This window comes from Nelumbo lutea, chromosome 3, assembly GCF_056320005.1.
Source record: "Nelumbo lutea isolate HS-2025 chromosome 3, American lotus-T2T, whole genome shotgun sequence".
NCBI classification, from domain to species: domain Eukaryota; kingdom Viridiplantae; phylum Streptophyta; class Magnoliopsida; order Proteales; family Nelumbonaceae; genus Nelumbo; species Nelumbo lutea.
In genome coordinates this window covers 759,224-785,780 of record NC_142686.1, presented here as the reverse complement: position 1 = coordinate 785,780, position 26,557 = coordinate 759,224, and the positions used below count along the sequence as shown (strand labels likewise).

General features: G+C 38.8%; 1 protein-coding gene and 1 long non-coding RNA gene across 2 annotated transcripts; one reads left to right on the top strand and one right to left on the bottom strand.

The window, feature by feature from the left end:
• Window positions 1-5,533: 5,533 nt before the first annotated feature.
• LOC148862265 (uncharacterized) lies at window positions 5,534-6,707 on the top strand. The gene has a single exon (XM_088974657.1). The coding sequence runs from the start codon at window positions 5,840-5,842 to the stop codon at window positions 6,422-6,424; it is 585 nt and encodes a 194-aa protein (XP_088830783.1). The 5' UTR covers window positions 5,534-5,839; the 3' UTR covers window positions 6,425-6,707.
• Window positions 6,708-20,506: 13,799 nt separating this feature from the next.
• LOC148862264 (uncharacterized) lies at window positions 20,507-22,035 on the bottom strand. Its single transcript, XR_016110389.1, has 2 exons — window positions 21,158-22,035; window positions 20,507-21,075 (listed from the first exon to the last, which is right to left on the bottom strand). It is a non-coding gene; the product is annotated as an uncharacterized LOC148862264 (long non-coding RNA).
• Window positions 22,036-26,557: the final 4,522 nt, after the last annotated feature.

The window sequence follows — 26,557 nt, the reverse complement described above, 5'->3', positions numbered from 1 at the left end:
TCGAATGGTTTTGACCGTTTTTCAAATTTTTTATTTTTTTAAATTTTTTTAGTTTTTGTCAGAACAGGCTGACTGTTTCGGTCACTGGTTCGTTTTTAAAAACCATGACTTAAAACATCTCTCTACCCCAAATACATTTATTTCAGTAAAAGATGAAATACAAAATATATTTATTCATATTAACGATGAAGTTAAAGTTTGAAAAAAAAAAATCTTCTAACTTGATTGGAGAAATTAGGGTGTACGTAGTTGGGGCGCAGCTACAACTACAAGCCTACAAAACATGTTGGTCCTGCTCAGGCAAGGATCTGGACCTGCACGGAACAACCAAACCATTCAAGTTATATATGCACCCATCTTAATCCTCATGTTCCATTATTCCAATCAGAGGCTCAGGACATGTTTTTATTTATTTTTCAAAATTTTAGCCAATGTTTTAAGACATGATCGGATTGGACAATACATTCAAAAAACACGAACCGTGCAAGATCCTGTATCAGTTTGATTGTGTCGTGGGTTTTAAGGATACCTTTTTAAGTACGGGGTGGACTCTCTGCATGTTTTAGTTATTTCCCTCTATATAAAATAAAGTACAGAAGTATGGAAATATTTCTTATACAAGGCTGTAAAGGCTTTTGCTTGAAAGGTTCTTCGACTGAAGCCAATCTGCAGTTGCATGCATAATGGCTCAATTGCCCACGCGCCTTATCTCATAATCTTCATATATGCGCTTTTTTCGAATCTGGATTAGCTAAACACTTTAGCTGTTCATGATGAGGTTTTGCATCAGTAATAAATTTATGGGCGTCATTATAAAAGGTGCAGGTCCCATGTAATTTATTACGGGCATGAAACCTTGTCATTGGTTCCACAACCGGTTACAGTTAAAGCGTTCAGTTAAACCTTACTCGCTTTTTCTTCCCCTTCTTTTGCATGAAATACCGAAAAGATATGATATAGGAATAGATTTAACCAATCAAAACTCACACGTGAATTTTTATAAATATCATTACATTGGTTAACATGTTAATATTAATGATATTGATTAATTGGTCACAAATTCTTGAGATATGATGTGGTTTTAGAATCATAGTTGAGAAACAACAAATTTCTTTATTCATTAACTTTACACCCCTGTCCAGTCCAATTCAGTTCTCCTACCCACACATAACTACAGCTGACAGCTGTATATTAAAAACATTTCTCCATGAATGATAACATTCAAATAAGTTATAAGTGAGATATTCTCCATCTTCGATTGTAATGGTTCTTGTGGGTTGGAGATTCGAACACTAACTATTAGTGCGTTGTTGTATATACTATAGAGTAGGCTTTAGGCTTTAACTTTACAGTCTCTATATAATAAAGTCTAAACTAAAGAGAGCATGTTCTTGTAAAGTAAAAATTAACACTATTATTTGTTCAATACCGACTTGCGTTTTATTTATTTATGCAACTCAATAAACCTTACGGGATTTCTTTTTATTGTGACTTGACAACTAAAAAGCTTACCCAACTCTTTATCTTTTTCTATTTGTTTTCCAACAATCAACGAACAAAAGAAATGCATGTGCATCTCCTCTCTTCCCTTCAAAGAAACAGCTTCTTGGGTCTCTGGGGCCACGCCCATGGGCCCACACAACTGGCCAGTGCCCACCACAATTCAGGCAAAACCCAAATTGTGCGGTCCGTCCGGATCCGATAATTAACATCCTACCAGACCCGTATGCAAAGCACTAATCAGGTATTCTGCCAGTGCCAAATCAATTTTAAGAAATAAAAAATATGCAGGGGGTGTAAATTAGATTATAGGTCTCTACCATGTTTGAGGAAATCAAATAGTTGACAAAGTAAACTCAAAAAAGTCTCAAGGTCTATTTTAAGGCCCCGCCCATAAAGCCCAACTGTCGTTTTTATGAAAAGAATGCATCATATTCATATGCGAATGACCTGCAGGATCTATGTATGGACGATATGACATTGGGCCCAGATGGTGTAATGGGTATGACCCATCCAGATGATATATGTAATGCACAATCATGCATCGGACAAAAAGGCAAGTTTGAGGAGTCCTATATATGGACCCGGCCCAGAACACGAAACAATACCCCGCTCTCTGGTGTAGTGGCTTGGCCATCATAAAATAAAATAAAAAAGAAAAGAAAAAGCAAAGGGTTAAAATACAAAAGCATCCCCTAAAGTTTCTGACAATCAAAGAAATCTCCCTGAAGTTTTATTTTAATAAAAACCTCCCTGAATTTTTTAATAAAAATCTCCTTCTCCTCCTTCACTAGCACTAGCAGACAGGGCCTACAAGGGGGAGGGAGAGGGCAAATTTTTGAAATTGGAGGCAGTTAGTTACATTATCACCTTGTAGATTAGGTTTTAGGTTATCAAGATGTAAAACTTTAGGGGTAGGAGATTGAAAAAGAAAAAGGACGGTAAATGGGGTATGTCAAAAGGGAAACATACATAAAGTTTTCCAAAAGTTTAGGGGAGGCTTTTATTAAAGTAAAATTTTAAGGGGGTGTTTTTATGATTGTCAAAAAATTGAGAGCAAGTTCTTTGTATTTTACCCAAAAGAAAAAGTAAACATGTTTGGCATTCCCTTAATGCAGGGCACTGCAGTGCAGACCACTAACTTAGTAAATTGAATTGCCAATTGCCAATTTGCCATGCATCTCTCTCAACTCTCAACTTTCCCCTCCTATCTCTTTATGCTTTATGCTTTTGATTGAATAATTTACATTTGTCCGAAGAGGAAACCAGGGACCATCTCTGCCGGTGCTAAGATTTTCTGTTTTCTTCACTAATATTATCAATGTGAACATTATGGCTTATATATGGGAGTGGAATCGCAAAAGCAATTCCATGTGTGTCTCCATAATGTTTCTTTCTTCCACCAATCAGATTATAACTGGTACAAGTGTACTACTACTACTATTACTTTTTCCCAAATAAATTCGAGTAAAACATGGTTCTACATTTTATTGCTATTGATTAAACCGACAGTACGTAGTAGAAGTGGACACTTTCCTCAGACTCAGAGCAGCAGAAATTAATCCTTATTAACTTTCCTGTTTATGTATATAAATGTATCTCTTCATCTTCTCTAATTATTTGAGTAAGGACTAAGGTGGATTACTGCATTGCGCGAAAGGTGCAACTCTGTATTGGCTAGATCAACAAGCTAGGCACAAAAGTACAAATTTGTAGCTGGCTTAATTGAGAAGGTACTGGACTCCTGGCTGCCATGGGAATATATATATATATATATATTTTTTGAAGGCACCATGGGAATAAAATTAAAGCAAGTTCACAACAATCAACATTTACTCAATTTGGGAGCTTTGGGTACATGTAGGGGTGCTGTATCCTGTACGTACGTTGTTGATTAATTACGGAAATTAACGTTGTTTCCCCTCAAGGAAGCAACATCGTCATTTTGTTGTTATTATTTAAGTCCATTACATAAACATATATAACGTTGTTATTAGAAATTATAAACAAATGGAGTGTGGAACCGGTTAAGGGTCCGGTTATCGGTTCCAACGGTCCGATCGTTCGATTCGAACGGTCGGCCCATTCTGAAAAAAAAAATTTTAAAAATTGAAAAATGGTCAAAACTGTTCGAATAGTTCGAATGATTAATCAGTCGGTTCAACGATTTGTTGACCAAAATCAACGGTTTTGAGGAAAAATGGAGCCGATGACTGATTCTCAGTTTTTCTGGTCTGACCGTCCGGTCCGATCCGGTTTTGAAAACCTTGATAATTTCTATGCTTTTCTCTTATATATTTTGATTTTCTATCAAAACCAAACACATGCGCGCACTAAGAATCACCTTAATTAGAACGAAGAGAAGCATGGTCCAAAAGAGGATTACTTAATTACTGTTTTCTCCCATTCAAAACTCTGCCAAAAAAAAAAAAAAAAAGAAAAAAAACTAGGAAAGGTTTGTACATACATATTTGAATGAAGATCGGAGAATTGCTTTGCTTTGGAAGTTCGAAATTTGGGGGGAGGTTAAAACCTATCTGAAAACTGAAATCCGAAATCATAATTCTTTTCTTCTTCTTCTTTCATGAAAAGTTAAACTCTATGTTAAATGATAATACAAATTAGTCAGCTTTCTTCTTTCTTTCCTTGTCTTTTATTAAAACGAAATTCATTTGATTTACATTACTAAGTTGTCATTTAATATCGTTGCAACTTCATTATTTTATTTTAGGGTAATTGTTTAAAACTCACCATAACTTTTCAAAATGTCTAAAACTCACAATGTCAGTAAGTTTTTATTTTCCAAAACTTACATTCCGTTAGTGCACCGTTAATGCTTCTTAAGAGAGGTGTCCATGTCAGCATAAACAACAATTTTCATGACCAAATTACCCTTGAATGGTGAGTTAGAGGAAAAATGGTCTTCAGTTTTCAATTTTCTTCTTTTTTTGCATTTTTAATGTTTTGTTATAATTTCCAATTTTTTTATAATTTCTGTTTTCTTTTTACATTTTTCTATTTTCTACAATCTATAAGTTTTCCTGTATTTTTGTTATTTATTTACAATTTCTGTGTTTTTCTATAATTTTTTGTTTTTTTCTACAATTTTTATTTTCTGATTTTGTTTTTCAATTTCTATAGTTTCTATAATTTGAAAATAATTTTTTATTTTGTTTGCAATTTATATATTTTATATATTTTTGTAATTTATATGTTTTTATGTATTTTATATTTGCAAATATTTTTTTTGAACTTTTCTTTTCTTTTTAATGTATAAATATCAAAACGGTAATATATTGACATTCGTTAATGTATTTTATATATATTTTATATTTCTCTATAAAAATTAAAGTGATAATATATTAACGCCCACAAGTCTCTTTAACATCAAGTTAGTAAGATGATGAATTTTAAACATTTTGAAAAGTTGTGATGAATTTAAGAGAAATGGTGAAAACTCATAATTAACTTTAGACAATTTCCCTTTATTCTATTTTTCTGGTCGTACGTGGAGGTTTAATTAAGTGCAAATGTATAGGTAATTTCCAACTTCAACGTATATAAATTGTCTGTAGTGCTGATAAATAAAATAAAAGAGTTGGGAAAAGAAGAGATGGAGATCTTTACTTCAACGGCTCTCCCATGCATGATGCATATGGTGCCAACCACACACAACCAGTCAGTCCAATTATTCTTCAAAAGTGAAGTGAGGTGAGGTGAGGCCCAGTCTATATCCGTATGCAAATTGCAATCAACCAGCCTTCTCTCTCTCTCTCTCTGTCCCCTCAAAAAGCTTGTAAACAACCGCGGCCTCACACTCCCTTGATTCTTCATCCCCATCCATGGTTTCACTGCATGTGATCTAATTTCCGCGAGCCACCTGTCTCTCATACCACACCCGCTTTAATCTCCTCGAGCCACGTATCCCCTTCCATATGCTTTTCCTTCTTGTCTCTTTATTGCTTTAACTTTTCCAAGCTTTTCTTAACACCTACTCATCCATTAGCTACTCTCTCTCTCCCCTCTTTACGAGGAAAAGCAGCAGAAGCTAAGACTGCTTTAATTTGTCCATATAAACTCATCAGAGTAACCTCTTGTTCTCGTTCATCAGTTCATGCAAACCCACTACTTTTGTATCTCTCCATATAATTGACATCTTCAAAACCTCTCTCTGATCACAATCTCAATTAGCTAGCTCTCTGTTATTTTCTTCCTAGCTTCAAGGACTTGGAATTAATCCTGCAAAATCTCTTCTTCAAAATCTTTCCAAGCCTTCTTCTCTCGTTCGGGTTTTCCTTTGTGGGTCTTCCTCAGAAATAGCTAATTCCAACAACCAAACATGAAGAACCGAGCTTCTGTTTTCCTAAAACAAATCATCTCTGTGATAACCACCATCGTCAAGGCCAAGTCCTTAGCAATCAAGAGCAAAGCAAGCGCTATGAAGACTCGCCTTATAATCTTCTCGCTCTTGAAGAACAAAAAGGTTTTGTTGGCTTCAATCTCTCACAAACTGCACGCACTGATCGCACAGCAAGATAAAAGACAAGACAAAGACGAGATGGACGACCAGAGCCAGGCTACCATTGAATTCAATAGCAGGGCCAATGAGGTGCACCCCAACCCAAGTTGCACCGAATTGGTGAAGGTAGACGGGGAAGAAGAAGAAGAAGAAGAAGACGAGGATGATAAGTACCCGGACCTCACCCACTCGCTGTTCGACGACGAGAATGATGACTTCGTCGACCAGGGTGGGTCGGTTATAGATCTGGTGAGGAACTCTAAGGAGGACAGAGAGAACTTCAGCCTTGAAGACGAGATCGACCACGTTGCCGACTTGTTTATAAAGAGGTTTCATCGGCAGATGAAAATGCAGAAGCAAGAATCGTTCAAGAGGTATCAAGAGATGCTGGAGAGGAGTGTTTAAAGAAAGAAAAGAAAACACAAGGTTGATGTCTATAACTTCTCTTTCGGGATTGAAATTTGGAGCCCAACCAGATCAACAGCTAGGTTCTGTCTCAAGCACGCATGCATCACAGCGGAAGGTAACGGAGATTGTTGTGTGGAATCGATCCGTAATTATCGGCTTCGGATCCGATTTTCTTTTTTCTTTCTTTCTTTCTATTGTTTCTCATGCACTTGATACTGTAATTGTAGAATAGTTATAACAAAGGTAATAAAAAATGGCACGACTTATTTTTTAGGCCAAATCTGATTCTAGATTTTGATTTGAAGGATCAGACTTGAAGAAAGATTTCTACTGCCGGTTGCTTTCTTTTGAAATGTACCATATACAACTACAATACAGGTTGTTTGTTTATTCTTTGTAAAACCAAAAGCAAATGATAAACACACAAAAAAGAAAAGGCACGGAAAACGAGCTCGAATCTCTGCCGGCCACCACCACGCTTACAAAACAGACAGAGTTCCCATTACTGCATTACAAAACAAGGTAAAGTAGTAAATCCATGAGTGCTTCGTCTTTTTACATGGGAAAAAGAAAGAGGATGCTTGACAATGAAGAAATTAAAGGGGATGACACCTTCGTCCTGTTAATGTTGTAAGTTATAACAACCTCTCTCTGATATTTTAGTAGCAATGAAGCTTGACTCGTCGTCAGACTATCAGAGAGGAACGACCCAGACAGGGCTATAGCGCTGTGCTCGGGCCTACTAGTATTGCCAAATGTGACACACAGAGCGAGCTAGTAATTGGTCATTATTATTATTTTTTCTAACATTTTAATTTGTTTGAGAAAGCTAAGAAATTATATGATTTCCACTTTCCAGTTTCTACTCCACCTCTTGGTCTTCCAATCTTCTATTCCTCATGGAAGGAATTAGTGGGGCAGTAGTTTAAGGAGATAATATTTTTTTTGATAAAATACATATTACTATATATCTTATACTTTGGGCCGGCTGGTGGCAATTACCCTGCTGAATTTTCAGATTTTGACAAAAGCCCCCTGAATTAGTGGGGGCATTTAAAGAGATGGAAAAATAATTACATGCATATATATATATATATATATATATGCAAAAATCATTACACAGTTCAAACAATAGCATAACCTATGGTGCATCAGTTATACGAGAACCAACGATAAGATGAGGCATCCAGCTATTGACATTTTGACATTGCTAGTCTTAATGTTGTGAAATGTAAAATATATATCGTAAAATGTAAATATTTTTAACATCATTTATTGAAATTTGATTTAATGTAGAACAACCTTGAAGGTAGAGAGTGGGTAGAAAAAGTTAGTAGGAAATTTGAACTCGTTTGACGATGAGCACTAGTTACTAGTGAGAGTATAGGTTTGAATAAGCTCCAAGCAGCAACTTTACTATGCGGTGACGAGTGACGACTGATGAGTGATGACTGCTGAGAGGTTAATTTGATAGTGATCGCAGCTCACAACTCTCAACTCTCAAGATCCACTCGCAATGAATATATGACATGGACTGGGCCTGAACACAAGTCTTAGGCTCAAGCTCAGAAATTTCTGGGCTGGAAATGATCACCCTTAGCTTTCTTCCAACCATTGACAACCTTACGGGGTGGGATCTTTAAGTTATATTTGGTGAGAAACCAGAAACTTCTTGGGTTACTTTTAGTTTTAAGAAGGTAGCCATGGATGAGTGTGAATGAATTCGGACTCGGTCCTCACAAAATCATCATGTTCACATCGTTCTCACAGCCACTCAACAATGTATAATAGGAATATCTTTGTATTTGTATATTTTTATTCATGGAGAGGTATTCCCAATACCCAGTTAGCTGCAAGTGGCTGTAAAGAGGGTATGAGCACAGTTTTGTGAAAACTGAAACTGATATCAGTGATGATCTGTTTCCATGGAAAGCACAAATGATGGAGCACAGATATTGTTTAATTATGAAATGTTAACACGATGAAATAAAACTGTGAAAGAATGCAGGATGATGACATATATTATATGACTTTAAACGAAAACAAATTTTTCAAGAACATATTTTTTGTTTCAGTTTTAGAAATTTTAGAAAATGCTTTCAAAATTTTTATTTTAAACAATTTTATTTGAAACTAGATGGTTCTAATTTGTTTTTGAAACTCACAACAAGAAAAGGGTTAATTGCTTAAATATACTTCTTGGTTTTAGGTTGAGAGAAAAAATTGAAAGGAAAAAATGCCTTTAAATGTGTCCTTCAGTATACCACCACATAATGAACAATACGGACAGTTCAAATCTAAATGGTCCCCAAAGCAGAAATATACATGGTGTTTGGAAGCATAGGCGTTTTTTGAGACTGATTTTCAAGAAAAAACGTCCATGCTTCTAAGACCCGTTTTTCATAAAACAAAACGCTTCTGCCACATAGGTAGTGAGAAACATTATGCTACTTGGTAAGGTGATTTTCATCACCGTTTTTCATGCATGTGCTGATAGGTAAGCACCACATAGGATACACATCAGTCAATCGTTGGGGGAAACGGTTCACCGATGCATGAAACACCAAATTTGGTACATCATACATCGGTGGGGTCCCGATTTTCAAGGCATGCACGATTTTTTAATAATCGGCTGAACCAAACAATGAGATACACGGGCATTTGTTGAAATGCTTATGTGGATCCGATGTGGAACCATTTTTTTGAAAAATGGCCACGTTCCAAACATCCCCATAATTTCATTAATCCAAAAGCCACTTGAGGAAGGCTCCATGTCCATCCCAGCTGGTTGAATGACATTCCAACCATTTGAAGAAACTCCGTTTGGGACCCAAATTCTAAAGGGGCATTCTTTTTTTGGATTTTGAGAGGGGGGAAGTTGGTCAATGGGATTTTGGTTCCCATACCAAGAATCCTGTGTTCATCTTTCATATTAATGTGGGAACCAGGGAAAGTATATTTTCCTGGGTATCAGGTAAGTGGTACCCATCTCCTCCCACTTAGGGGGTGTTCTTTTTCTGGATTTTGAGAGGGGGGGGGGGGGGAGTCTGGTCAATGGGATTTTGATTCCCATTGACCAAGAATCTCTTTTTTCAGGTTTATGTGGGGACCAGGGAAAATTTATTTTCATAGGTATGGCTTACCCGAGTAAATGATACGCATCTCCTAGGTGGGTAAATACTTTCCCACTTGGGGAAAAATTGCCAACACTTGAATGGGACAAAAATGTCCCTTTTGAATATAGAATTTTATGGTTGAAATGGCCATTGCCTTATTTACATGGGAAAAAAAAGAACATGGGTAAGTAAGTACATTTACCTGGATAAATAACTTACCAAAAAGTGAATGTGGCCTTAGTAAAAAAGTTGCTAACACTTGAATGAGGCAGAAGTGCCCCTTTTAATAATGGATTTTTATGATTAAAATGGTCATTATATTATTTACTAAGAAATAAAAGAACATGAGTAATTACCCATGTTATTGTTTCCCAGGGAAAACTTACCCAAGTAATTGCATTTACCCGGATAAGTAACCTACTGAAAAATGAACGGGACTTAAAGTTCTTCCGATAGGGTCTTTAGTGTACTAGATCTCCGCTATAGGAGTTAGCCACATCCTTAGATCCAATCTTCATCTTTTTCATTGGATTAGCAACTTCAAGGAACTCGGACAACAGCAGTTGAGAGAAGTGATGAAATTTGCGGAGAGTCATAGGCTCTTGATCCCCCTAAGTAAAGCAGGTTGAGTTTCCATTAGAAGGGGCAAACGATTTTAAATTCAGCTGGGGTTCCGTTAATGACGGGGAATTCCATTGGTTTTACGGAATTGAAGTGGAACCATGAGAGAAACTAGGTGTCGAGTTGAAGAAACAATATCATCTTTTTCCTCCTTAGATCGTCCCTGAACTCTCCTGAAAGTCTGCCTCGAAATCCTTCAATGGACAGGGCTTGGAGATGAGTAGTAGGAGCTCTTTCTTCAAATGCGGCCTTTCCAAGTAGTCACCTCGAAATCCTTGGAAGTCAGAACTCAGGCCCCGTTCACTTTTCGGTAAGTTATTTATTCGAGTAAATGCAATTACCTGGGTAAGTTTTTCCTGGGAAACACTTACTTGGGTAAGTGTGTTTACCCATGTTCTTTTATTTCTCATGTAAATAAGGGAATGACCATTTTATCCATAGAAAGAACATGGGATTCTTGGTCAAAATCCCATTGACCAACTTTCTCCCCTCTCAAAATTCGAAAAAGAATACCCCCTTAGAAGTAACACATCACCCCCAACCTCATTTCTTCGTTCCCAATTCCCATCAATATGGCGGATCACAAATTGGAAAATGATGTGACGTAGATTGTAGGGCTGTAGTCCACACTCATCAAACAGAGAAGTACGAATTTGTCCAATGCAAATTTCTGATTTCCACTATTGAGTTATAAACATTCAAAATGTTAACAATCCACACTCTATGCATCAAAATGCCGTCCAATTATTGTCAAATCAGAGCTCCATATGTATATATATTCACAAAAGTTGGCTTGTTCATTTTAACACTTTTCTCAAATGGTTAGATATTTATGCACTATTTTACTGATATAGCGTCTAATGATACATAATGATGTCTATTTGTCATAAATAATTGATATTATTATTATTATTATTATTATTTTGTTTTAAGTACAAATCAAATACAAATATTTTGTACTTTAGTTAAAAAACAAAGTCTCTATCAAAGACATACTAAATCTGGATGGGATGATGAATATCCACCCAATCAAATGGCAAACAAAAAATAAAAGACAAACAGTTGCCTTTAGAAAACAGGTCGTAAAACATTATTATTAATTTATTATTTATGAAAGAACCCCCACACCCACGTCTCCCGTGTTAAAGAAAAAGACTAAACTTTGTTGATAAAAGGTGACATGGTTGATGTCTAGTCCACTCTCTCTCTCTCTATCTTTCACGTGTCTCAAGTTTAGCTTTTCTTGAGCTGAGATGGTTTATCACGTGTGTATCCCTATGAATGTAGAAACATGCTCTATCTTTATTCCCATCCTTTTGGGGAAGATAGAATACCTGAACAACATAAGGGCTGTGGTTTCATTGATAATACCCCACACCACTCATAAATTAATTAAATACATGGGCTCACTATGTAAGTATGTTTGATACTGGAAATGCTTACGACCAATCAATTGCTATCAGAAAATAGGTAACAAATCAGGTTGCTTTCATCAAAATTTAAGGGGTGCTTCGATGGATAAAATCTCTTTCCGTACCATATCTTTCCTGTTTCTAAATAAAAACAAATTCAGTCAAATCGAAAACCAAATCAAGGAATACCGAAATAATCAAAATACCCAAAATAAAATTCAGTTAATTTTGCTTCCTGGTTAAACGAATTGTCAAATATGAAAATTGAAAGCAATAACCAAAATATTCAGAAACCAATATAATCTAACTAAATAAGCTAAAATTTTTTATTTTTCGATTTTAATCAAATAATGTTCATTCCTACCCTAATCCGCATTAATGTGTTATATTAATATCCCCCCACCAAAAAAAAAAGTATAAAGATTATTTAATTTGAATTGTATGATATCTTAATTCCTAGATTTCCCTTCCTTTTCATACTTATTTCTTCCAAACCAAGCACAGCCTTGTGATTAGTCAAAACTATGGTTTTGAAATCCGGATCAGTTAGCCAGAGAACTGGTTAGGCAACCAGTTTTGTTTCACCCTAAAACTGTTCATTGGCTAAAAATCATTCATTTGGTCAGTGACCCATTAACTGGCAGTCATGTCGATCCATTGATCAAGATAACAGTTTTTGGCCATTTTTATTTTAATTAATTTTTAATTTTTTTTAAAAATCAAAATGGATCATCCATTTGAACTGGAAGGTCAGACTGTTTGACTCGGAAACTAGTCCCCAAAACGGTTCCGTTTCCAATCCGATTTTTAAAACATTGGTCAGAACATCAACTCACATGATTAGTCATAACGGTGGCATTCGATCTTCACCATCAAGCATCAGTTTCTGTTTCTTCTTTCTCGTCAATGGATATAAATAACAGTAGCAAGAAGGATCTTTTTTCAATAGTATAGTGTGAGCTTAGAAAAGCTCATGCCTGGCTTAAGTAACGAGTTACCATCCATTTTTTCTCTAGGTGGAAATGGGCCCTTTTTGTAGGTTAAACAGTTCAGCTGTTTAGAAAAGAAACAATGACCCCATTCTTTCACAAGGTATACAAACATAAATTCAAAAGGTTCTTTGGATAAGGAGAGAGAAGGTCCAAAGGGGTTAGGCACCCCTCTTTTTATCTGGAATCACAACCTTTTTTGAGGTCTCATCTAGACTTCCAAATTACACAAGATATACTTAATTTACAAATCAAATTTAGATCAAAATGAGGACAGAAGGAATCCAAGGTTCTTGAAAAAGACTCTCCTTAAACCAATGTAAGCCATGGATTAAAGAGAATGTTTTCAAGAGATGGGTATTGATGAGGGCAGATTTGGCCCTCCAGTGAAATTGCGACACGTGGCACCTTGTGACAACTGGGCAAACACCCAGGCAACAACTTACGAAGTTGGTGACCCACCCGGGCACTGGTCTGGCCGGCCTGGCGTGGCCTACACGTGGCCTACGGGTGGCTTGCGAAAGGCATGCGAGGCCTGCGCGACCTGCGCGCTGCCTGCACAACCTGTGTGCGGCCTGCGCGCAACCTGCATGACCTGGCCGACCTGGATCAGCCTAGCACATGATCCGACCTATCCGCCCATAAGACGCCCACCGATAAACTCAGCATGCATACCCCACGAGTTCGGTAGCTCACCAAGGAGCTCGCCAAGGAGCTCAGTAGCTCACCAAAGAGCTCGCCACAAGCAGCACGGCATAGCTCCCCCAGGCAGCTCGCCACTTGTAGGGTAGCTCAGTACAGGAGTAGTTTGGTGTATCGCAGGTAGATCTCCTGCCTGACAACCTGGCCTAGACACCAACCCGCCGATTGACACAGGCGCCGACCTGACAACCTGGCCCACACACCGACCCACCGACTGACACAGGCGTCGCCCTGACAACCTGGCCCAGGCGCCGACCAGGCCGCCTGACACAAATGCTAGTCTGACAACCTCGAGGAGTTCACCACCGTACTCCGGTTCTGACGGGATGTGACGAGTCTTACCGTTTGGAGGCTTTTCACCTACCTAACCTGCGAGGACTCCGGTATATAAAGACCTCACCCCCCAAAGGGGAGGAGGGTGGAAAAAATGGAGGTAATCCCTGCTCTCTAGCTCTCTTGTTTCTCCAATATCATCTTCAAAGCTCTCTACAATCAGAGTGCTAACTTAAGCGTCGAAGAGCCCCTGCCGGGAAAATATTCCCGGGTCCTCTGATTCAGTTCTTGCAGGTCCCTCAACTCCCACTGCCTACAAAGGAAAGAAGACCACCTCATGCAGAGGGCAGTCGGGTTGCGCTGCACCAGGGAGCTCCACCATTCTCTAAGTCATAGGCCGCCTAGTAGGGAGCTCGCCACCAGGTAGCTCTCCACCAGGGAGTTCGCCACCAGGGAGTTCACCACCAGGGAGCTTGTCACCAAGCAGTTCGCCACTAGGCAGTTCGCCACCAGGGAGTTCGCCACCAGGCAGTTCGCCACCAAGGAACACGCCACCAGGCAGTTCACCACTAGGGAGCTCGCCACCAGGCAGTTTGCCACCAGGCGGTTCGCCACCAGGGAGCTCGCCACCAAGCAGTTCGCCACCAGGCAGTTCGCCCCCAGGCAGTTCTCCACCAAGTAGCTCATCACCAGGGCACGTCACCACCGGGTCAAATAACGAGGTACTTAGCCAAAAAATTTATACATCACAAAAAATGGTACGTGACCAGAAACGGTTACATCAATCGTCGCCGTCTGTGGGAACATGCTACAAAAAGCTAAGTTCTCATCCTACAAAAGCTAAGTTCTTATCTTACCAAAGCTAAGTCCTCACTTTTTAGAAATTGAAGCTATCGCTTTATAGTTTACATTTTTTATGAACTCAAAGGCTATGCAGGGAGCTAACAGACTAAGTAGCTCTACCAACCTTACTTTCAATTCAGATAATGCCTCATCAGTTCTCTCCTCAAGGTCCCCCCTACAAAGATGAGCTCTTCGTGGCTTCCGCGGGAGTTGGCGGCCAACAGACTACATAGGCACCCTTACCGGTCTAGCCTTCCAAGGCTCCCGTGTGAGCTGGCGACCTAAAGTTAGTAGTGCTGCCCCTGAAGGTCGAGTTCCTAATAGCTTCTTGTAGGAGTGGGTGACCGGCATTATGAAGCTGATGCAACACAATCATAGCTCAACACCTCACAAGCAGATCCTACGGGCTACATTACTGCTTAAGACCCAGTCGCCTCTCCGGCACGGGCAAAGTAAATAAAAAAAGAGTAGATTACGAGTCACTCCCAAAGCCTATGGGCCACATTACTGCTTTAAGACCCGGTCGCCTCTCTGGCACGGGCAAAGTTAAAAAAGAGTAGACTACGAGTCACTCCCAAAGCCTACGAGCCACATTATTGCTTAAGACCTGGTCACCTTTCTGACACGGGCAAAAGTCAAAGAAGAGTAGACTACGAGTCACTCCCAAAGCCTATGGGCCACATTACTGCTTAAGACCCGGTCACCTCTCCGGCATGGGCAAAAGTCAAAGAAGAGTAGACTACGAGTCACTCTCAAAGCCTACGGGCCACATTACTGCTTAAGACCCGGTCACCTCTCCGGCACGAGCAAAAGTCAAAGAAGAGTAGACTACGAGTCACTCCTAAAGCCTACGGGCCACACTATTGCTAAATATCCAATCGCTTCCTCAGCAGGAGCAAAATCAACAAAAGTGAACTATAAGTTTCCCTAGAGCCTAAGGGCTATACTACAGAACTGGCGGAGACCCCCTCACCTTACTGGCAGCTCACCACATACAGGCAGCTCCCGAAGCCTAAGGAATTGGATCAGCACTTACCAGCTCATCGACTTACGGGCCAAAAGAAATATACTCCCTTCGTTGAGTTACTCTCAGCTCGGGAGTAGGGGCAATTGATGAGGACAAATTTGGGCCTCCAGTGAAATTACGACACGTGGCACCTCGTGACAACTGGGAAAATACCCAGGCAACAACTTACGAAGTTGGTGACCCACCCCGGCACCGGTCTGGCCGTCCTACCGCGACCTGGCGCGCGGCCTGCGGGCGGCCTACGCGACCTGCGCTACCTGGCCAACCTGGATCAGTCTAGCACATGATCCGACCTAGCCGCCCATAAGACGCCCACCGATAAACTCGGCATGGATACCCCACAAGCTTGGTAGCTCACCAAGGAGCTCGCCAAGAAGCTCGGTAGCTCACCAAAGAGCTCGCCAAAGAGCCAGGCAGCTCGGCAGAGCTCGCCAGAAGCAGCTCGATAGAGCTCACCACAAGCAGCTCAGCATAGCTCCCCCGGGCAGCTCGCCACTTGTAGGATAGCTCGGTATATCGCAGGAAGATCTCCTGCCTGACAACCTGGCCTAGACACCAACCTGCCAACTGACACAGGCGCCAACTTGACAACCTAGCCTAGACACCAACCCGTCGACTAACACAGGCGCCGACCTGACAACCTGGCCCAGACACCGACCCGCCGACTGACACAGGCACCGACCTGACAACCTGGCCCAGACATCGACCTGCCGATTGACACAAGCACCGCCCTGACAACCTAGCTTAAGCACTGACCTGGCCACCTGACATAAATGCTAGCCTAACGACCTCGAGGAGTTCACCACCGTACCCGGTTTTGATGGGATGTGACGAGTCATACCGTTTGGAGGTTTTTCACCCACCTAACCCGTGAGGACTCCGGTATATAAAGACCTCACCCCCTAAAGGGGAGGAGGATGGAAAAAATTGAGGTAATCCTTGCTCTCTAGCTCTCTCGTTTCTCCAATATCATCTTCAAAGCTCTCTACAATCAGAGTGCTAACTTAAGCGTCGGAGAGCCCCCACCGGGAAAATATCCCCGGGTCCTCTGATTCAGTTCTCGTAGGTCCCTCAGCTCCTACCACCTACAAAGAGGAGGAAAAGATAGAGGTCTCACAGGTCCCTCAGCTCCTACTGCCTCCAAAGGAAAGAAGACCACCTCATGCAGAGGGTAGTCGGGTTGTGCTGCACCAGGGAGCTCCACCATTCTCTAAGTCACAGGCCACCTAGTAGGGAGCTCACCACCAGGTAGCTCTCCACCAGGGAATTCTCCACCAGGCAGTTCACCACCAGGGAGCTCGCCACCAGGCAGTTCGCCACTAGGGAGTTTGCCCCCAAGCAGTTCGCCACCAGGCAGTTCACCCCCAGGCAATTCTCCATCAGGCAGTTTGCCACCAGGCAGTTCGCCACCTAGTAGCTCATCACTAAGGCACGTCACCACCGAGTCAAATAATGAGGTACTTAGCCAAAAAATTTATACATCACAAAAAATGATACGTGACCAGAAACGGTTACATCAGGTACTAAATTCCCAAATCCCTCACCTCCTTCTTTTAGCACCATGGCTATCTAGTGCATTGAAATAAACTGTTTTTATTTTAATGTTCAAATTATGGAATTAGGTTATAAAATTTGATGTACTGGGTTTTTTTGGGTCAATGGATATAATGGTGAGGTCTGATTAGTCAAATACAGTCTCTATAATGGAGATCTATGGCTGACAAGCTTTGATCAATAAGGTTTGTTGAAATGGAATAATGGTTTGATGATAGGTTAAATGAGCTAATTTGGGTTAAAATATGGTGGATAGGCATTTTTGAGTGTTTAAAATTTTATAAAAGAAAAAGATCTTTGATTAGAGGTAAGGATTGAGACATTTGGTTCTGATTAAAGTTTTGGCTTCTAGCTTTTCAACCAATGAGAGGGCTCAAAATGAAATCTTGCTTATTTTATAAGGAAATGAAAGAAGTTATAGTTGAGATCAATTGGATAGATCATTTTGTGGTTTTTGACCTTGATAAGAGGGGTTTGGTCATTTAGACTTTAAAGTTTAGTGTGATTTAATTGTAATCATTGGAGTATAATATTTGACAATCAAATGGTTAAACAAAAGAAATTTGAGCTAAAATTTTGCAATACAAACATAAACTAAGATGCTGAATTAGGTGGAAGGTTGCTTTACTAGAGAATGGGTTAATCTTGTTGTCTTGGTTTTATTCATCTAAGGTCGTTAGAATAAAATCTTGGCAATTTTTATGGTTTATTGTTAGAGTTTTGTGATGTGATGTTTTGATGTGGTGTATTGTATCTTAGTGTTTTTTATGTGGTGTATGTGTTGGATCTGGTTTTTTAAAGCCAACTTGTGAATATTGCATTCGGTACCATGAAAAGGAAATTTAGTATGATGTACAATGGATCTTAGGAGTTTGGTCTCCAATTGTTAATTTCATTGTTTTTTGTTGATTGGGATTGCTGAAGGGAAATTAGATGGTTGTTCAAGGGGGTTCTGGGATGGATCGATTGGTAATGTGTGTGTAGTTTTAGATTTAGGTCTTTCATCATTTATCCTAAAAAGATTATTTCTTTTGGTTTTGAAGATGGATTCATGGAAATCAAGTGAATGTTGAGATCCTAGAATTTTTTGTCGCTGTAAATTTATTGGTGTGTATTTGATAAAGAGTGTCAAAAACAACAATTGGAATTGGGTGATGACATTTAGTAAATGGTTAAAACTAGTCAAATTGAAAGGTTATATGATTCACACCGTGTAATTTACAAGCGCCTATTTCCATTTGGCTCATGGGAACATGCACATTGAATTGGAATCAAAATGGCCCATTAGATTTCAACCTTTTGTTAATCGAAATGGGAATCCCATTCTTATTCTAGGCAGAAAGGGATTCCCCAGAGGAATGGCCATTCCCACCCCCATGGGACTACGGTTCCCATTCCCATTCTAAGTATCTCTTTCAGACCTTCCTCAATACCTTCCCTCATCCAATGCCCTAATCGACCCAAGTCCTAAGCATCTCTTTTAGACCTTTCTCAATACCTTCCTCCGTCCAAGTACACATCGTTGATCACCATCTCTAATGAGATAAGACTGATGCAGCCACCCTTTCTTCCTCCCCTCCTTCTTCACCCCCCCCCCAATGGTGTCGCTGCTAATACCACTAACAGTCGATATTACCTAAAAGAAAATTCGCTTTCTTTTTCATGGGGCAAAACAGAAAATTTTGGTTGATTCCAATGCTAGTACATAGTGAAAAAAAGGGTAAAATACTTAAACCTCCTCTAGTATTTCTTGAAAATACTGAATTCTCCCCTCAATTTTCTGTTTTTTTCTCTTGTTTTTTTGCTTCTTGGGGCTACACAACAGGGGGTAGCCCATCCCCTTTCCCTTAACCCCCCCAACCCCTGGTGGCAGCAGGATTTGATCCCAGGTCTCTACTCTGACAAGTCAGAGAACCTACCAACTGAGCCACCATCAGTTGGCAAATTGGACTAAACCATCCCCTGCCAAAATTATGTCTGATGGAATCACCAAAAAGTCCCTTTTATCCTTGCTAAATCTTCAATTTTTCAAAATAGTGTCCATTATTGCCAAATGTATTCATGCAAGATAATAGAGAGATATTGTGCCCATTATTCACATTACTATATAGTAAATGAGGCCCACTGCAAATGGATTTAGGATTTTTAAGATTATTAAATTCATCTAAAGTTTTTGAAGGTCTTACCTCTCCTGGGATTCCAATTTCTTTAACTATGCATCATCATGGCCTTGACAGAGATGAACAGCTACTATATCTCATTCTGTCTGTACATATTGAGGAACTTTTAATGAAACAGAGTGCTGGTCTAGAAATTCAAAGAATTTATTGCCAAATGTATATAAGTAACCCATCAAAATTTATCTTCTGTAAATTTTACCTGAAATCAAAGTTCAAATTTTTGATATGATACACTTCGTATGAGGCATATCGTATCATTGACTTCACGATACACCCCTATAGGGATCGTATCGGAGTGTGACCTGTTTTAAGGGGTAGATCTGCCTCCTTTAAACCAGTTTCGAAGAAAAAAGGTATAAGAAACTTTGATACAGGCCGATACACTTCTACCAAGATATCAGTTTGTATCGATATTTTAAACCTTACGAGAAAGGAAATAAAAAAATATTAAGGAATTCTCAAAAAGAAATAGTGACAGGTCTTGCCTAACAACACCAAGAATTAAAATCTTAAAAGAATAACTGTTATTGAGCTATTTCAACTCCTTGTTATCCAGATATCTCTAATATACATGGGATGTCATTTCAGTCATTAGATATGGCCTAAGGATTTTAAAGGGGTAAAGTTGGGATTTAAAAAAATTAATGTCACATTCGTCCAAAGGGAGGTCCGTCGGTCCTTTACCAGAAAAAAGAAAAGAAAAGAAAAATAAAAACTTTGGCAAAAAAGGTGGACCCCACCAAAATTCAAAGCGCAAATCTAGAATATGGAGATGTGAATTCTAAAAAGCTGACGTCGTTTGACGGCTGACCACTAACTTGTTGTTATGTGACCCGGCGACCGGAAATGCCAGCTCTCCTCGAATCCATAGCCCAACAACACCCCCGACTGCGTTTCTATGACTGAAAACCAGAGCAGAGCCCTCATCTTTGACTGACGTCAACGTTGGGACAAACATCTGTGATCTCTCTCTGTAAACACGTGCAGCCAGTTGTGTCCACTGCATCTGCACCACGTGGTAATCGACTAGTCCTTGATTTTGATCAGCCCCATGTTCAAAATTCAAATAACTGGATCGATCGAGATAATATGATACGATGGAATATGATAAATTTCTTATTAGCTTCCTCCCTCGATTGCACGATGTGAATATGATACCATGGAATGATGGAATTACTTCCAACTTGATAACTTGCAATGAAAAACCAACTTTGTGCAGACACAAATTTGATCTGATCTTGAACGGGTTATTGAATATGGACTTATCCATCCGCAGATAGAATTTAGAAAGAGAAAAGGATTAATTATTTGGATAAGATGAGTCTATTAAAATTTTAAAGATAAAGATTATTTGGATTGCACTTGAAAAAAAAAGGTTCTTATGTATATATAACTAATTAAACCCAGTTTTTTTTTTTTTCTACACAGTTATAACAGATTCAAAATTTTCAAATTAAAACATGACAGTTTCTTCACAAGCCTTTCTTGCCTTTGATCTTGAGCTTTGTCTTTGAGCTTGAAGGAGGTTTTGTGAATGCTACATGAAACTGTTCTGGTTTCTGACTCTTTTGGGTACCTTTCGGTTGTGACTTTTTCCTTCTCTTCATGCCAAACGAAGGCGAAAGCTTCCTTCTTTCGGATTCTCTTATGGTTTCGAGCTTCGGTTTCCATTGCCGACACCCAACAAGGTGCGTGTAATCCTTCTGCAACTGAGGCGTAGTACAAACTTTACTCTTGGATTTACTTGAACTCTGCTCTTGCTCTTGCTCTTCTATCTTCCCCTCCAGCATGAGCTTCGATATGAACTCATCCGACACGCGTATCTGAAGAGAACCAGATGGAGTTTTGTGTATGTCAAACGGTTGGCATCTAGCTGCTGCCTTCTTCAGGAACTCATTGTTGGAATTTCTCGATGAAGACGACGACGACTGCTGAGATGGAGAGGAAGCAAATGAGGCGATGGTGACGAATGATAGCACCGATTGAAAGAAATGTTTTGGGAGGAGGAAGTACTTGTGGCCAAGCTTGAGTTCGTCGTTCTCGGAGAGAGCTGGAATCTTCTGGCCTATGTAGAATGAGTCGGAGTGGCAGACTAGGTGTCTGGGAAATTCAAGCATAAGCTCTGATACGTTGATGGGTCTGTGGTAGATCTTCACGAGGCCGTCTGATTTGATGAGCTTGATGGTCTCCAGTGGTGGTTCTGACTGGAGCTCTTGCACACAGGAGATGTGGTTCCCCATCAGATGGAAGCACCAGGGAATCATATGGAGGCTCAAGAACTTTATGCCCATGTTCTCATAATCTCATCGATAGATGACAAGAAGAAAAAGAGAGAGAGAGAGGTGTTGTAATAAAAGCCAATAAAGAGGAAGAGAAAACTCAAACCAAAGGAAAACTAAAACGATCGAGTACTATACGTACAAGAAGGTTTAATTGTTTTGGACAATCTGTTTTGGTTGTTCAAAGCAACTGTATATATGTGTGGAAGTGTGTTAGGAGGGGATTAGGAACGAACAAGTATATACAGGAAACCCAGATGGGCTGCGACTTGGGAAAGACAAAGAAGAAAGCCAGATGAGAGAAACAATTAAGGAAAAAAAAAAGGCGAAAGGAAAGAGAGTCAGAGGAGGCTATATAGGAAATGAGAGGTTTTCATTTCGGCCGATCGAGACTAGCAAGCTAGGCGGAGAGGAAAGATGGATTTGTGATGGTGGGCAAGATTAGTGGTCTTATTGGGTGGGTTTTCCTTTTCTATTTGAACAAGCTAGGACTAGAAGAGATACGGCTTGATGAGGTTGCTGGTTGACCACCACCACACAGAGGCCGGCCAGAGGCAGATAGATAGGAATAGTAGGATAGGACTACTTGAGGTTGAGGAGGAGCAGCGAGTAGCTAGGGGGAATGCTTTTATGTATGTGACTATGTGAGTGTACATAAATATATTCCCTAAATTATAAAATTATCAATTAAAGTTGTTGCTGTTGTTGTTGAACTTGAAATATTGAATTAATATAGAAATATATAATAAAATATAAAATGAATGGAATAAAGTAAGTAATTATTAGTATAAGCAAAAAGGATATTAAAGTAGGAGGTTTGAAATGGAATAATTATTTATGGAGTACAAATACAAAGCAAGGCAAAGCAAAGATAAGATTGGTTTTTGCGAGGAGACTGGAGACTGGAGAGGCGTGAGACCCGGGGAAATTAAAGCTTATCTCTCTCTCTCTCTCTCTTCAAGGACAGCTCGAGGAGGTTTGACACTTTTGTTTGACTGAACCTCTTCTCTCTTTTGCCCGTGTAGCTAGCTATAGAACGAGCCAATGTAGCCGTGTAGACTAACTCGGACCACCAATCCAATCCAATCGAACTCTTTCTTCTGTGACGCCAACCATCAGATGAGGCTGAGAATTTTAAAGCAGAAGCAGAAGCAGAACCACTTAACCAGAACCCACCCACCATTTCTTCATTGGGCTTGGGGTTGAAAAGGAGGTCTACGCTTCTCTTCTTTAGTCCCAAAAGGTGGGTCCCCATCCACCAAATCCACGTTAATTTCATGAGATAACATGATATGATAAATGATAAGCTTATAGTTCGTGTTTCAAATTTGGAATGGAGGCCTTGGAGGGTGGTGAGGTGGGGTGGGAGTACTCACTATTCATCAGTCTCATACTCTCAAGTCTGTTGTCTCCTTAAAGACTCAAATTAACGACCAACTATTATACACACGAATCATGCACGTGGGTACATCACATTGATTAACTATATATATATATATATATATATATATAATATATTGAATAATCATCATCATCATATAAAGTTAAATATAAACAAATTAGTTGCAGACACTGCATAGAGATCTTAAGATAGGTACCTTAATTAAAACTTTGGCTACTTGAGTGTGTTGGCTTTGTATTCATCAACTTCCTTCTCTGAGCTGTGGTCCAAATTAAAAGAGATTGTGGCAACAATACAATTACGAAAGTAAAAGTCCAAACAGTTCCCCATGGTTGGTGAATAAGCAGAGATTCTCTTATTTATATATTAACTTTGAAGTTAACTAAAGCTAGAATTATGGGATCGATACGGGGTTTGAATATAAATTTAGATGTCATGTTTTATTTGTTTTTTTTAAATGCGTTATTTCCTAGGCTTCAAGGTCTTGATCTGCAATTAAAGTAATTAAATAGATAATTTAACGTAGATTATTAGATTAATGGCTGCGCCAATCACCAACACAGATTAAACAAGTAGGTTATAATTAAAGTTAATTAGACAACAATATGTCTCGAAGACTGATCCCTACTTCTTCCCTCTGGGCTTTCATGTTTCATGGCATCGAGCTTCACACTAGCTATAATCTTTTAATTATATACCATACTTGCGTTGCGTAGGATAATTAATTAAAGATTTTCATCATCATCTCTAGTTCTTTAAATTATTAATTATATATGGGTACCCTGTCCTTTGAGGGTAAGGTACGCAGCGACGATCAGAGATCCTAAACTAAACTTTTTAAGTGTGTGTGGATGTGTATATGAATGTACGACAACTAAATTAACCAAATTTGGCAAAATTATATATACTCGATCGAGTCCAAGTCCGATGGTTAATATTCCTCAAACTATTTTGAACACCTTATGTGATCGTGTGGACTTAGAAATTTTTTAAATAGCAGTGGCCGGATTCTTTCTTTGGCGTTCTAGTCCTCTCTTGCTAGTTGCGCTACCACACCACTCCCTCTGCTCCGATGGGCAACGATGTCCCCAATTCTCAGTATGTGTGTGTGTATTACCTGATTTTCTCTCCTCTTTTGCCCCTTCAACATGCAAATAACGACAGGTCGGCCCCGGCCCAATCTTATTCTATCCAGGGAAAAGTCGTTCGTGGTGGCATCAAGTTAATTAAATTTTCATCGAAACTAGTATTAGGGCTGTAAAACGGATCAAATGGGATTCAATAAAGAGTATCAAATATCCAATTCGATTTGATATATATATATAGAGAGAGAGAGAAAACATACATATATAATATATAATATCTCATAACTAATAAATCAGATCGGATCGTGGAAGATCGAATTTCATCCATTAAATAAAAGATAGGCTTTTTCGATTCAATCCAATTTATTAGGATCAAGGAAGGTTTCCGATCCCGGAATTTAATGGATGGATCTAATCCGACCTATTTACAACCCTGGTGCGTCAAGCAAAAAAATTTAGTAATTAATGCCTAAGCCTAATTAGGTTTCACTGAGACCCTATTCTATGGGAGCCTTCTTTTTTTGGATTTCGAGATGGGGGAAAGTTGGTCAATAGGATTTTGGTTTCCATTGACCAAGAATCTCATGTTCTTTTTCAAATTTATGTGGGGCTAGAGAAAGTTATTCCTGGGTATCACTTGCCCGGTAAGTGATATTTATCTTCTAGGTGGGTAAATAACTTTTTCACGTCGGGAGAAAGTTGTCAACACTTGAATGGGACAAAAATACCCTTTTAATAATGGATTTTTAGGGTTAAAATGGTCATTGCCTTATTTACATGAGAAATAAAAGAATATGGGTAAAAACACTTACCCGAATAAGTGTTTCCCGATAAAAACTTACCCAAATAACTGCACTTACCTGGATAAATAACTTACTGAAAAGCGAACGGGGCCTAAAATCTAACTAGGCAGAGAAAAAGACTACTGGTAATTGGAACTGGGACTCTCATTGTTAACTTGCCACCTGTCCTAGGTTTTGGGCATCTAAACCCACTATCAGATTCAGATGGATGTCAGGATGTTAGCTTGGAAGATTATTTACCCAAATAATGAGCATCTTAATTACTAACTAGTCAAGTCCCATGCAATGCACGCGTTGCGTGTTGTTAAAAAAAATTGTGATAGGAGCCTTATTAGTTATGTATAGGAGTAAGGTGAGCTGCATACATCTATCCCTCCCTAGACTCCACATTGGCAGGACCTTCATGCATTGGGCTGCCTTAGCCTTATCACAATATCAATTGGACCAGGTGGAACCAATTCCAATGCAAACAATTTTTGGGTTAATTATTGTTAGAGAAATTTGTATTGATTTTAATGATTTATCTTAACTTTTGCTTTTTACATTTTATTAATTCTATTACTCTTAAATGCGATGCATAAGCTTTGTTAAGTGACATTTAGACAGGAATCTTAGGACATTTCTAATTGCCAAGCTGAACCATATCCATTTTAGCATTATTCTTGGGTTATGTATTGTCTAATAAATTAAAAAAAAAAACAAAAAAATCTAGAAGGTATTAGGAAGAGGGATACTTAGTTTTGTATTAAATTAAATAAAAAAAATATTGAGTTTAATTAAAATTTTTTATTAATTTGTATCAATTTTAATTAATAAAATATTTTTTGCTAAATCTGTTAACATTTTTTATTAATTATTTAAATTTTATTTTTAAAATTATAAAATTAATTCTACTAATTTTATAATAAATTATTTCATTTATTTTAACTAATAATTTAGAAAAAAAAATATAGGTATATGATGATAAATTGAGAGTGTTAGGAATAAAATAAAGGAGAGATTATTTGACATAACCATCTTTATTTTAACATATACTAATATATTAGAAAGAGAAAATAGAAAACTATAAACAATCTTCCACCCAGACCCAATTGAAAGAAGAGAGGGCCCACATCAACCAGCACTGGCTTATTAGATCTACATGTATAATTATAAATGACTGGACTATTTCGGTATAACCCTTGAAATAAAAACCAGACCCAATCAGCGTACTACAAAGTGCAGCTTTTCCAAACTTTTAGTACTCAGTTACTCACTCGACCCGGATTTTGGTTGTTGGTTGCTCCTACATAATTCCCTACTACTACTAATAATAATAATAGTCAGTAGAGGCGTCTAGCGGGGACAGTTTGGTCTCACATTATGCCTAGAAAATAAACCAAACGTGGGGGTTGTATTTGAATTTTCTTCCCAGTTTTGTCTTAAGGTGCAATGACATTAAAAAAAAAAAAAGTGTGGATCCCATTTATACAGAATTGGAATTTTAATATGAGAAATTTGCTTTTTGGTCACCGGAAGTACTTTAGATATTCTAAGCTTGCGAACAAAGTTGTACTCGTTTGACCTAATCACCCACGTGTTCACATAAAAAATGGGGAATAAGACAAATGTGATTATCAGAATATTGGCTGGTTCGGACTTTAGGTATAGATTTATAGACAGGCTTGGACCATGCGCTTCACATGTAATGTGGAGCTGCAAAATCTTAATTGGATGGAATATGGTATGGATGTATATCTATTTTTAATTCATTTTATTGATTTATATAAAATATATTATGATAATTTTTAGTTTGATTTGTTAATGTTATTGAATAGACAAATCAAAGTTATTGGACCAGATCG

Bases quoted from the DNA above. Each gene is read 5' to 3' on its own strand.
- LOC148862265 (XM_088974657.1), top strand. From the start codon at position 5,840: ATGAAGAACCGAGCTTCTGTTTTCCTAAAACAAATCATCTCTGTGATA.